At 42.3% G+C, this 13,957-nt stretch overlaps 1 protein-coding gene across 1 annotated transcript in view; it reads right to left on the bottom strand.

Moving 5' to 3' along the window:
* KCNQ5 (potassium voltage-gated channel subfamily Q member 5) overlaps positions 1 to 13,957 on the bottom strand; it is a 363,854-nt gene that overhangs the window by 41,604 nt on the left and 308,293 nt on the right. Inside the window, exons 5-7 of the mRNA XM_056856609.1 lie at positions 13,682 to 13,807; positions 6,286 to 6,396; positions 5,606 to 5,701 (exon numbers count right to left, since the gene is read on the bottom strand). Of these exons, the coding sequence (XP_056712587.1) occupies positions 5,606 to 5,701; positions 6,286 to 6,396; positions 13,682 to 13,807 (333 nt within the window). The remainder of the gene's footprint in view (positions 1 to 5,605; positions 5,702 to 6,285; positions 6,397 to 13,681; positions 13,808 to 13,957) is intronic.

Genomic DNA, 13,957 nt, shown 5'->3' with positions numbered 1-13,957 from the left:
CAAGAGGGAGCAGGGGATAAAACAAAAATGGAAAAGCATATTAGTAACCCAATACAAGCCATGGCTTTTTGTATCATTCATAGCACTGATACATGCCTGAGGGGTGGAAGAATACTTTCATAATATCGCCAGGTAGCTTTCAGGTTTGTTCGTCTGGAATCAGTAGAATAAAACCGCCAAGCTGCCTGGTGTAAGAAAACAACAGAAAGCACAAAGGAGCCAACAATATATGAAATGAAAGCAGCACTATTCCTACTGTGGAAAATCTGGATTTTGTTCTAGCTGGAAGCAATACCTGTTATGCTGGTTTAAATATTTAGTTCAATAAGAGTTATGCCAGCAAAGAGCAATGAAGATTGGGTTGTAAGCATTTAAACTCATTTAAAAATAAACTGGGACATCATACATTACTTATGGGGGGCAGGTCCCCATTAATATAAAGTAACAGAATTGTGATGACTTTAAGGAAGCATTTTGCCATTCTGTCATTGATGCATACAACTGGCTCTAGATGTTTCAGTTCATGTATGCAATACTGCAGTGAGAGGAGAAATGTCTTCTCTGTACTTGCTCTTAATCATTAAAGTATACCAATAAGCATATTATAGAATCCACAATAACGAGCAATAGCATGAACAATTCCACTGTCACTTCTATCCCTAGTTTTTCTAATCCCACAGTTCTATAATATAAAGCAGAGGTTCCCAAACTGTGCTCCAAGGAGCACTTGGTCCTCCGTGAAACATCTCCTAGTGCTCCATGAAGAGATTGGAAAGAAAAATACTACTGTCATTCGGTTTAGTATATAGGTGCTAGGTGAAAATTAGTGCTCTGTTAAGAATTTCTCTCCTGAAAAGTGCTCCTTTACTCAAAAAGTTTGGGAAACTCTGATATAAAGCAAGCCCCAAGTACAAAAAGCAACCTCTCCTGCTGCTTCATCATGTCTTTGTCTTATGCAGGTAACAGAAGATAAGCACCAATAATTATTATTGAGTGCTCTAATGATCCTTCCATATGACTGTGCCTGTTACAGTTAAAAGCCTCTTAGGGAACTTTCTCCTTGTGTTCATCCACCAAGAATCCTAAGCTATAGTCACTCTAGTGGGTAATCTTGGGATAAAATGATACATAGAAGTGCATTCTTAATAGTGTGTACTTCTACCTTTCACATATTCTAGGATGTCAGTATTATGTACAGTACATGTACTGTACTACCCGGCTTCTAGCTGGAAGTACAAATTAGTGAAGACAAAGTTAATTTGTATCCTTTATTCTTATATCTGACAGTCAAGCAATGATCAAAAATTCTGCACATGGGTACAACTATACCTAGAATAAAGGCTTCCACAAACTCAAGGGAACTCCCAGCTTTGCAGAAAAATCTGTTTTTAGGGTAAATGGGTTGCAAGAGCAATGTCTGAATAGGCTCAGATATCACAAAAAAATCTTATGTTTGGGTGGTATTTTGGGTTGCCATAGCAATCTAAAATGGTGCCTGATGTTATGGTAGTAACCTGGCCGCAACCAGAAGGAGATGAGCTTCAATAGAAAAACAAATGAGGGATTACGTGGGCAGGAGGGGTGGAAAAAGCAGAAGCAAAAGCATGAAAAGTAGATGGGAGGTGGAGGAAGTGGAGCAAGAGATAGCAGGAAGAGAGGGAGAGATACAGAAGATGATGGCAGTGGGAGATATGGACTAGCAAAGGTGTGGGTGGGAAAGTGGGATCAGAGCCAGCAGGGGAGAGCAAATGTGAAGGGGAAAGTGTGAGACAGCAAAGGGGAGAGAAGAGCCAATGTGAGGAGGCCATCTGGGGGGGTGGGATTTCCCCTTTGTCATGAATCCTCTGGGGGGGGGAGTCCCCCCTTGTATATTCCTATCATCACTTTGCATGTTAACATTACTGAATGGAATTTTAGAGAGCAATATGTATTTCTTCTTTGAGTTAACGCTAGTAATCTAAAAAAGGACCCTACAATGGCCAAAGATTGTGCAATGTAACTATCAATGTTACGTTTGTTCACTGGCCCCTGTGACCATTTGTTCTAGCATGCCTACTTACTCCCCAGCTATCATTCTATTATGTGAGTGGGAATGCTCTGACTGTTCAGACCTTACCTTCAAGACAAGCATAAATGAGAAGCTGGGGAAATTAATGATTGGCCCCAAGGATACATTTGGCAGTTGAACATGAGTATAAATCCAGAATAATTTTGGAATACTTTTTGCTGCCAAAACCCTTTAGAGAAAATTTGATTTAGCTTTTCAATCCATAAAAGAAGGAAGCATAACAAAAATCAATATGCGAATAATTTTGGGCCCCTACATTTATATATGTATTTAAACAAGAATAGATCCCTTCAGGCAACATACGAGATGTACATTTTTTGTATAAATACTTGTTGATTTAACCAGGAGTAAAAAAATAAATCTAGAGAATTGCTCAGATAACATTCCATTCACATCGACATGGTAAAATTAACTGCACTGAAAGAAAAGGTAATAAAACAAATCAGCAATTTAAAATGTCAAACAAGTTAACAGTCTGGTTTACTTTGATTCCTTCTACACATCGGTGCTACCATTGTTAAGGAGCCCATCATTTTAGCAAAAATATTATGTTTGATCCTTCAAGCTGTTGTATTGAATTGTATTAAAAACAATTCTTTGGACATAGTTCTCTTCATTTGCAATAGAAGTATTAGCCTTGGCTAAAAATTAATTGAATGTGGGCGAGTATGTTATGCTGTCATTTAATCTGTCATTTTTTGTATGAGTTCTGGGCTTTTCTAGAAAACCGTATTGCAAAGTGTGCCATATAAAACATCTTGCAATCTGTAGCCTTCTAGTTCTTTTGGAGTGATTACTTGTTGAAAGCATATCAGTGCATCAACCAAACATTGGAATACTGAGCATGAAACGGATCAAAGACTGCTCCCACATGGTCTTTATCACTACTATGAATACAGAGGCATGTCCGCTGGTGATGGAGCTTGTGGGAGTTTTCTGGGCACTATCCTCTGTCTTTTTTCCTACTTCTTTGTCCCACTCATGCTACACAGCAACTCCATATTGGCACTCGGGGTAGTGGTTGTCACAGCTGCCGTGGTGTCTCACTGCTGCTTTTTTTGTTCTTCTCTTCACATATGTGCTATAATGATTCTAAGTTGCAATAGTTATAGCACTATAGTGCTATAGCAATTACCTTTTTAAAAACAAACCCTCAAAAAAGGCCTTTGATGGCAAAGCAATGGGAAAAAACGTTGGGAAAGTGGTGTCTGAGCGAGGTTGACAAAGAAAATTGAGCTGATATGGGCAGAGTTTTTGCAGGGCACACAGTTTCTTCCAGGTGATATATAAGCATACATGGACTGTGTTATTTCAAATATGGTCAGAGTAAAGCTAGTTTGGGAATGAGCATATTGAGGATGGGGAAAATTGGGAAACAGGACAATTGCAGCCTGACATTGTGTGGAGGGTCCAAAATAAGGGTTCCTGTTTGTAAGCTAAAGGGGAGGAAAACCACTATGTGGAAGCTGTGTATAATACGTATAATTCAGTTCTGTTGAAATCAACAAGGTTTTTTTTAATGCATTTGTTATTGGGAATATACCCATGGGCTGCAATCCAATAGAGAATATCTAGATTTAGGGCTGCAAGAACTTTTTAAAAACAATTGAAATTACATCAGTCAACTGTTTAGTGGGAAGATGGGAACAGAAGGGAAAAAATCCAATAGCTGATTGGTATAAGTTCAGCTTTTTAAAATAAAAGGACATGTGTTTATTTAGAACATTTTTATTCAGCCCTTCCTCCAAGGAGATCTGGGTTGCATACACAGTTTTGTATCATTGTGGATACATTTTATCCTCACAACAGCCTTGTGATTAGGCTGAGAAAGGGGCATTTTTCACGGTAGATTTTGCTTCTGTTTTGCCACGGACTAAAAAAAAACACGATTTAAATGTTTTTTTCATGGCTGCGATTTATCCCCGTCAATTATCTGTAGTTTTGGTTTTTCATGGGAACAAAGTACGCTGTATTTCACAACGGTTTGGTCTGTCCCTTTTGCAGGAGGCCTCCCCTTCCAACAGGGTCATTGTTTATGCCTGCCCCCAGCTCCGCCCCAACTCCGCCCAGCAGATTACCTCGTGCGGTTCACCAGCCCCAGCGCAAAAAACAAGCACCAGTCCCACTGGTCTCCTCCATTTTTCTTCCACCTTCACTCTGTTCTGCTTTTGGAACAGTCAGATTCCAAATTTGGGGGGGGGGGCAAGGCAGCACTTTCCTCAAAGCTTCCTTCTATTTTCTATAGGTGTGGAACCCATTGCCCTTTAATGATAGACAGGATTGGGGGGGCAGGGAATCCATGTGCCCAGAGAAGTGTTTAGATGAAAGTGGGAATGGCGGGGGGGGGGGGGGAGAGGAAAGAAGGCCCCTGGATTGCGCGCCGGCCATGATCCGGCCACATTGCATCGTGAGAGACAGGAGGGCTCCTAGCTTACTCACCAGCCCCGATCCAGCCAGTGTACATGGCGGGGGGGGGGGAGAGGAAAGAAGGCCCCTGGATTGCGCGCCGGCCATGATCTGGCCACAGTGCATCGAGAGAGAGGAGGAAGATAACAGCAGGCTGGCCGCCACTCTTCAGAAGAGTGATGGGAGGGAGTTTTGCCTTGGGTTTTACGCTCTCAGGATGCACATTTTTCCCATCTGAATTCTCAAAAATCCCCCCTCCTCGCTGGGGTAGAGGGGCCAACAGCCCCTTCCCTTGAACATCCCCCCCATGGGTCCAGCTGCCCTAGACTGAGCTGCCACCACCACCACCCCCAGTGCGCGAGGAGCACATGGCGTGGCCCTGCCGGTCTCCCCCTGGAGCCGTCCATCCGACGTCCCCCTGGGCTTGGAAGTATGGGCCCAGCTCCAAGGCCCATCCTGGGTGAGGGGCGGGGAAGGTGTGCGGGGACAGAAGGAGAGAAGTGCCAGGATTCTAGGCAGGCAGGCAGGCAGCAAAAGGGGCGGTATTCTTGTCCGAGCGCGAAACTCCCCCAGCCAATAACCGTTCTTGGGGGAGGAAAAAGGAGACGTCCCAGGGAGCGAAGCAAACATTTTTTCATGGGCATCCGAGCAACAAAACACGCGTCCACAGGAAAGATCATCTCAAAAGTGGTTTGGATTGCCTCTCTTTTAATGCGGCTTATTTTGCTCAGTGGGGGGAAATACGGATCTCCAGTGAATAACCAAAATTTGACTCCGACGCAAATCAGCGTCAAAACAGCAGCAAATCTCCGTGAAAAATACCCCAAAGAGTCTATCCCTTGAATCGTAAACAAGTTTGACTAATAACAATAAAACAGATAATTGTGTAATGAAATTAAAATGGTAAGCTGCTACCTAAACATTGCATTCTTAGCCCCATGGAAGATCAGACAAATTGTCTGATCAGTTGACTGGCATGCCAACTCTGGTATTTACTGAACATGCCGTATCATGAAAAACCTTGCAAATTATTTCTATATTTCCTTTAACCTCTACGTGATAGATATTGTAAATATTCCCTTAAGTTACTTTTATATATTATTTTAAAAACTGGATTGGTTTGCTACTTACTTGAATTAAACTGGCAGCAGGATTCCTTCTTTTCTCAAAATGTTTTTGACGATGCTGTTCTTGTACTTTTAATGCAAACCCTGACCCAAGAATGCCCTGGAAGAACAGGGTGACAAATGGTCATGGGTCAGGACAACCATTTTGGTAAAGGCTAAAAATACTGAGTTCTAAAATTATGATAAAAACTTAGTTCCATCTGTAAGAATAATCCAATAAGTATAATTATATAGTAAGTAGAAATTTGTAGTTATTTACATGTAATGACACACTGGTAATGACACACTGGTACAATTTAGAGAGAAACAAAACAAACACATTTAAGGGCCAAAGCAGATATGTACCATGCTGAATCCTGTGACCTTGCTTCCTATGAAGCATGGAGAGATACAATTTAAAGCACAGTCAGGGTGGACAGCAAGGATTACATCAAACCCTTTACTCAGCCACACTCACTTCACTGAACCCTGTTTTCCCAGTCATTTTTTCTCATGGTTTTTTTTTTTCCTGGTCGTAGTCCCCTACTGGGAGGAAAACAACTCAGGAAAGCCACCCTATCTTCGTTAAACTTTGCAATATCAAGTGTATAGATAAATAATTCTAGAAATCAGCAATGTTGTTAGTCTTTATATCAAACAAGTTTCTGAAGTTTCTTAAGTTTTAAAAATGGTAAAAATACTCACAGCAGGTAGTGCAAAGAATGAAATTCCAAGCAGTGCAAATCCCGCAGAAAGAAGCCTTCCTAGCCACGTGAGGGGAGTTTTATCTCCATAGCCAATTGTTGTCAATGTGATCTGAAAGAAATGAATATAAGTCAACATGAGGAAAAAGTAGACACAGACAAGTGATAAAGAATAATGAAAATATGATATGAATTGGCATTTGAAAACAACCTGGGCTGTAAGTTTGCATTTGTCAGGTTGATTAAAACTGGACAGTCACAGGTACAAAATAATTATACTGCTGTGCATCAGTGCACTGATTTCTGCAGGGTGTACATCGAAGCAAGTAGCCTTGTGAAAAAACTACATGATATGAGGAAAACATGGGATTCCCAATTCTCTGTTTTCGTTGTAGGCAATACATGGCACTTGAAGGGAAAATTAATGAGTGGGAAGTTGCTTAACCCATCCCCTGCTCATCAATTCTTTCCTACAAATCCCACCCTGCTGATTTTAATTGTTTTTATGGCAAATATGCTCCAAAGCTGGAAGGAAGTCTGGTGGAGGGAAATATTTGTGTGCTTGCATGTGGAATTTGAAAAGGAGAATCAGTAGGCACAGGCAGATTACTCTTCCTTCTGCCAGACTGTTTCCTCCCACTTGCCTTTACCTTACTTCAGCAAACATGGATTTGGAAACCCATACTTTCTTAAGCAATTATGTAGTGTACTGATTCATTAAATAACTGAATCAGATACCTTTGAAACAACTGCAGTGTAAACCTTGAGATAATAGTAAAGTTTAGGTTAGAATTAATTGGAAAATTGAAACAAGAAGAGGTGGAGTAATAACAAAAAAACGTTATCACCTGCAGGAATTTGAACATGACTGTTGTGAAATCAAGATGAACGGGAAGCCCTCCCTTTAGTTTTACATAACATTAGAAAATATTTTTACAAGGCTAATTCATCAAGAAGGTAACTTTTCTTTATGCACATTAACCTGAAGCAACTTAAAAGCACATAAAATGAAACCATGACTTAATAAGTATAGCTTATAAATACATAAAGACAGATTCATGAGCATATTCTTCCAATCCAGTAAAGAATACTCATATTGGAAGGAATAAGGGGGCACACAATTCTTCCACTGCAGCATGAAACTCAGTTGATTTGCTATTACTGGCACATCTATGTATATAATAGATACCTATGGGTTCATCTGCAGATACTTATATCCACTGATTGAGTCCACGTAGAGAGAAGAAAGATTTTCCTCCAAACTTGAGTGACTTCCTAAGTTTGCAGAAGATCTTTAAAATTTTCATGGAGGTGGGGTTAAATCCTCTCAAAATTAAAACATTCTCTGAGCATGTGCAGACAATGCACATACCTCCTCCTCCAGGCATCAAAATCATTGGTGAAAGTGGTGTGCGGAGGGTGACTGGGTGTACTGCCCGGGCAGGCGAGTTGGGCTGCTATTGCAGCACGGTGCAGAGGGAGTGAGGGAGGGGGTGGCAGAAGCCAAGGAGGAAACTGAAGCCAGAGGCTTCTGCAGCCGGCAGGCTGCACTAAGCAGTGAAGACAGCGGGGGATGCAAAGTCCGATAAACAATTCCAGAAGTCAGGCCGGGGCTGGTACTTATCAGGGTCGAGGCAGCAGAGTTGTCAGTTAGGCAGTCCAAGGTCAGGGTCACTGGTAAGGCAGTCTGTTGTTATCCAAAGGCAGTCCGGGTCAAAAGCAGGCAAGAAAATACCAAGTGGAGCAGCACAGAGACCAGAGATCAGTACATTGCTTCCACACTTTGGTTCCTTCCTCAGTTCCTTAAATCTAGCTGGCTTTCAGAGCCAGGCTGGTCTGGCAATCAATCACTTTCATCTTCCACAGCTGTCATCCCACGGCTATTCTGAATTCTTGCAGAGTGTCGTCTTTCACTCATTATAGCTCTCAATCTTTTCCTTTTGCGAGATCCTGGGGATAAATCCTCCCCTTCTGATAGCTGGCTTCCCGATGGGGTCTGTACTGCCTTCGTCTGAGTCGGCTCTGTTAATCTAACAGCTGGTTCAGGAGATGTGTCGGCTGCATTCTCTGGCGAGACTGCTACTTGTTCTAGTTCATCATCTGAGTTCTCAGAAGCAGGTGAGTCCATGACACTGGGAGCTGCAGGGGCCCCAGCAACAGCTATGGCAGTGGAGGGGAAGCAGCAGCAGGCCGGGTCGGTTGGCAATGGGGGGTAGTAGCCAGAAGCAGGCAGAAGCTGTGGTGGGGCCAGCAGCATCACTGTTAGTGGGAGAGTGGCTGGGAGCCGCAGCATGCCTGGCAGCATTGGCATTAGTGGGGATGGTGGTGGTCAGGATATTTGGCATGGACAGCAGTGTCAGTATTATTGGGGTGGGTGGGAGCCACAGCGTGCCCGCCAGCGTCAACATTAGTGGGATGAGGTGGCCGGGAGCCACAGTGTACCAGGCAGCATTAGTGGGGAGTCACCAGGTGAGCTACTGAAGAGGCCAGGCAAGCAGCCAGCAAAGCCTCCAAGGCAGCAAAACTGCTGGGTGGGGGAGGGGTAAGCTATCACCGTGACAGCAAAGAGGCTGGGGTAGGGTTGCCAGGTCCCTCTTCATTATCGGCAGGAGGTTTTCTGGGGCAGAGTCTAAGGAGGGCGGGGTTTGGGAAGGTGGAGACTTCAATGCCATAGAGTCCAATTGGCAAAGCGGCCATTTTCTCCAGGTGAACTGATCTCTATCGACTGGAGATCAGTTGTAATAGCAGGAAAGCTCCAGCTAGTACCTGGAGGTTGGCAACCCTAGGCTGGGGGCTGGGCAAGCCACATCTGCTAATGCAGAAAGGGAGAGTAATGGGGTAGGGGAGGCGGAAAAAGAGAGTGGGAGAGATAGATGGAGCAGAAAGACTGATGGGGTAGGGGGCAGAAAGAGAGAAAGAGTGATGGGGTGGTGGGCAGAGAGGAGTGAAGGACATGGGGGAGAGAGACACAGTAACAGGGAGTGGGGGAGAGAAAGAGAGACACTGAGAGAAGAGGGGGGAGAGAGGAATCAAAGGTGGGGGAAATGGGATGGGCACTCCCATAGGTTTCTTGTGGGTTCCCACTTAAACTATATATTTTCCATGCTATCGCTGATGCCAACGGACATATCAGTGTCTCAAACCCCACCCTACGCCCATCTTCGGACATAGAGAAGTTAGCCTGATTGCATTTGGTTTACTACATCTACATACAGTTTCAATGCCTGCACCCTGATCCAGGCAATCAGGTTGCATGTATTTAAGGAACTCACAGATAGGACAAGCATAAAACTCACATGGGGCGCAGCTTCACATGGATAAAAAAGGCCCAATCCATATACTTAAAAAAATTAAAAGATGCCACATAATTTACTTCTGAAAGGCTCAGTAAAGGTAAAGAATAAATACATATATATATATACTGTAAAATTTTAACAAAAGGCTAACAAATATTTTCCAGTTTCTCAAAGTTGTTTCCTCAGTAAATGGGCATCAGCCTGTTTTATCGGGAAAGAACCTCAATAATCTGATCTTTGTCCAGATTGCTACCACTGCCACACACTGTTGATGAAAGAAGAGGAACTCATGAGCAGAATAGAGCCAACTGTCATCTATCTTTAATGACACTGCAGGCGCATAGTCTCTGCAGCAGGAAAATGTACTGTAGGCCCTGTAGATGTTTCTATAATTGAAGGCCTTAGAAAGAAAGAACAGGAACACCTTTTTCTCAAAGAACAATATTCAACCTGTTATCTCACACACTTCAAAGGTTCTCAAGCCCCAACAGCATCATTGCACCCTTAAGAGTGTCGGAGATTCCTTACTTCCTTTCAACAATGTTACTTTCCAGCTATACAGTAGTTTGATTCTTAGACAATATACAGGTATCATATCTTTACTTCCCAAGAGTACTAAGGTCAGGAAGCAATTTTCCTCCAGGCCAGATTGGCCAGGGATCCTGGAGCCCCCCCCCCCTTATTCTGGCCATGGAGTAGGGGTCATTGGGATTGTTGGTGGGGAGGTAGTAGCAAATTTCCTGCATTGTGCAGGGGGTTGGATTAGATGACCCTGGCGGTCCCTTCCAACTCTATGATTCTGTGATTCTAAGGATGATTTCTCCTTTACACTGTAATGTTTTCTGCATCGAGAACTAATTTAGATTATAAACTCTTAATTGAGGACCAAACTGAAACAGTGGTTGCTTTGATACTGGTATTATAGTCTGACACGGCTGTGAATGTGCCGTAGGTTTATTTTTCCTACTTCCATACAACATCATGGCATTTGTTCACCTTCCAGTGTTTCCCCACCTTTGCTGCAGTCTTTCCTAATCCTGATGTATAGGAAAAGATCATAGCAAAGTTGTGTGAACAGGAAAGTGTGGATCTTTCCCAGCTCTGCCCATATCTGCACTATTTTCCCAGTCCTCCCCCATACCTGTCATTCTCCCTGCACCACTAGAGGGGCTTTCCCTCAATCTAATTAACTAGTTTTACCTATAGAATTCTTTCAACAATTGTGCTGGAGTGGGTGTGAGTATGGAATAGTGACAAATTCAGGGGTTTTGTTGTTATGTGCCAGAACTGTGAATGATTTTACTTCTATCAAATCAGTAGCTGTGAAGGAGGGTGGAACAGAACACATGACACTCAACACCTTAGAGAGGAAATGGCCATATCCCTTTAGCTCTATCACAAACTTGTGTTGGCTAATTAGTACTGAAAAGCAGTAGAAAGACTAATGGGCTGGTTTCTCTTGCCAGATATAGGACTGTTCTGATTATGTTTCATGAAAGCAGAAACTTCTGCTTCAGAAACTACAAGAGGAATTAGATACTAAACCTTGATTTTACGTAATCTTGTTATGTACTCAGATGCTCAAAGCCTGAATTATAAATGCATTCCTGCAGAAGCAGCATCCTATGTGTAGACCTCATCACCTCAATTTCATATGGAGAGGCTATGGCGTTTCCCCCCTCCCTTTTTACTTTGCTGAGTGGCTCCTTTTTCTTTTCTTTTTTCTGTCTGTCCCCTAGATGTTAAACTGTATATAGATATATCCGGACCCAGTCTAGTATGCTGAGGAACTGAAAAAACTCTTTGTCGGAATATGTCTGAATACGGCACATGACAGACTGACAGGAATTCACAACACATAAACTGTTTTATTTCGCTATTATGGGGTAATGGTCAAGTCACACTGTCAGGGAGGTTTCAGTTTTAAACTTGGCAGGTGAAAAGGCAACAGGAATTATGGAAACTTTGTATAACTATATTCAGTAGATAATTTGATGGGAAAATGTAGTGGTTTTGATCTTTCACAGGAACTGTTTCCCTCAGGGAAGGACTACTGGTTCCACTTCTCTATTTCAGGGTATTCTCTGATCCTTCACTGCACTCTTTACTCCTCCCACCTTCCTTCCAAACTGACACTCTCAACTGACTCCCTCAGGTCAACTGTAGGATTCTTTTTAAACCCCCTGTCAATCAGGGTTCTCAGACTGGTATAATGCATCTGCAGTGAACTGTCCGTCATAGAGGCATTTAACTGAAATTGTTCTCAAGTGAAAACTGCACAATTATCTTCTCATAAAGGTGACTGAAGAGACAAATACATGTGTTACTAAATGGCATGGTTATTGCTTTCCTGTGGTTGTATCTCATGCAGCTCTAATAACATTTTGAAAAAGTGAAATCACGTGGGATAGTAGATCATGTACTGGCTCACTGAAGCACTGAAATGGAAACTCCCATGTGTTTTTTCCATAGTTTACTGGGAGCACTGTGAGGTACAGCCATAGGGAAACAGCAACCATACCACTTTATCTGCATAGAGATAAACAACCAAGGTTAAAGATTTTGGGAACCTCATCAATTAATTCTCTTCATTGAAAAGAGCTCTTTCTTATCTTTGTGGATGTGCCTGACTTTGTATATGACAATGCATACATGGTAGCAGCTATGCAGCTATGGCAAAAATAAAAAGTGAATCAAAATATTGCGCATATGCAGGCAGAATAATTCTGAAGAATTTAAAACCTCTGTTTTTTCATTATCAGTCAAGGTTACATCTGAAACTGCTGTAGTCAATGGGCTATTCATTCCCTAGATATATTATTTAATGAAGCAATGTATTATAATTAACTCTTAAACAGTCAATTCAAAAAATATTAAAATGTAATAAGTGATATTAGTACAATTTTTATTACAATATGGCCAATATGTTATTTTATTACAATGCAGCTGATTTACTGAAATCTTTACTTTAATGATACTGATCGTACAGCCAATTCAGCTCTGAACAATGTCATACTAAGACTAAGAGCACATTCCTGAAACTCCACAGGAGCTGAAACTCCACAGGAGCCAATGTGACCCCGTGCTGCAGTAAGAGCCCATTTAACCTGGGATAATTGGCACTTACACTGTCCTGGGTGGCACACATGCCAGTGCCTGGACACCGTGGAGTGGTGTGGGCCTCAGCCGCTGCAGTCCCTGCACCGGTATCTAAATTCCAGAAGCAGCAGGCCGTGCCAGTGTCGGGGGGTGGGGGGAGTTCCCAGGGCATTCCAAGGGGCGGTGCTGATGATAGTTTCCTAACCCCTTCCTCCCCAGGAATACCCCCTTGAGCTGCAGCGGGGCTGCACCACCTTTTTCAGTAGTGCAGCCTTGCTGTTTGCAATGGGGCATTTCCCCCTTTCCCCCTATTTTTTATTATTAAAAAAGCTTTTTCTTTTTCAGTGGTGTCTGGGAAGCCTCTGAGGCTGCCACAGATCTACCCCCCCCCCCGGAATGGGCTGTAAATTTAGTGAAATCTAATTCTTAACGAAATCATTAAAAAAGGAACATCCCTGGTATCCCCATTCTATCATGCAGAACCACATAGTTTGAAGCTTCAGAATTCCAAAACTTAATTCAGCTACTACTATATGACTTGAGACCTGATCTTATGGCTGTCTCTATCACTACCTGAGATTCAGTCAAGACAGGTCACAATTACAGCAGTGCCAGCACATCACTACCTGGGATGTTGTACAAATATCATGCACTGAACTTGGAAGTCCTTCCACATAACAGTTTGACCAATTACACTATGCTGGTAAAAGCCACCATTGCCATGAGCTACAGAGCTATAAAGTAGCATCAGAGGGAGTGTGAAGGGTGTAACTTGGCTCAGGATGGTATGGTTAATTGCCTCATGGCAATGAGATAATTGGATATTTGTATAACTGTCTTAAGATAAAAAACAATAATTATTAAAAGAACATATAAATCCTGTGACTGTAATGTGCACAGTCTAAAGTATGAAGCTTACTTTTTGAACAAGTATAAACCAATACTATTAAAGATACAAGTCTATGGAGCTAGTAAACATGAAATAATGTGTGGTGTACTTACTGTGCCCCACCACAGAGCATCTGCATATGTAGAAAACTGATTATTTGCATCTTTTTCCACCAGATAGACTAGGAAAGATGAAAAAATGAGTACTAAAAATCCTATGTACCAGGCTGTGATTAATTCCTATAGGATAAAAATAAGAATTAAAAAGTCAGTATGGCAGCTTAGCTGGAGCTCAGTACATTTACTGGAATATTTACACAGCATGCTGTATAAAAAGGAAAAAATCTCCTCGAGTGATCAAATTCTCAGTGTAAAGAATAATATTTCTTC

This window comes from Euleptes europaea, chromosome 10 (genome assembly GCF_029931775.1).
Source record: "Euleptes europaea isolate rEulEur1 chromosome 10, rEulEur1.hap1, whole genome shotgun sequence".
NCBI classification, from domain to species: domain Eukaryota; kingdom Metazoa; phylum Chordata; class Lepidosauria; order Squamata; family Sphaerodactylidae; genus Euleptes; species Euleptes europaea.
Note: the sequence above shows the minus strand (reverse complement) of the source record. Positions and strands in the feature narration are given on the sequence as shown.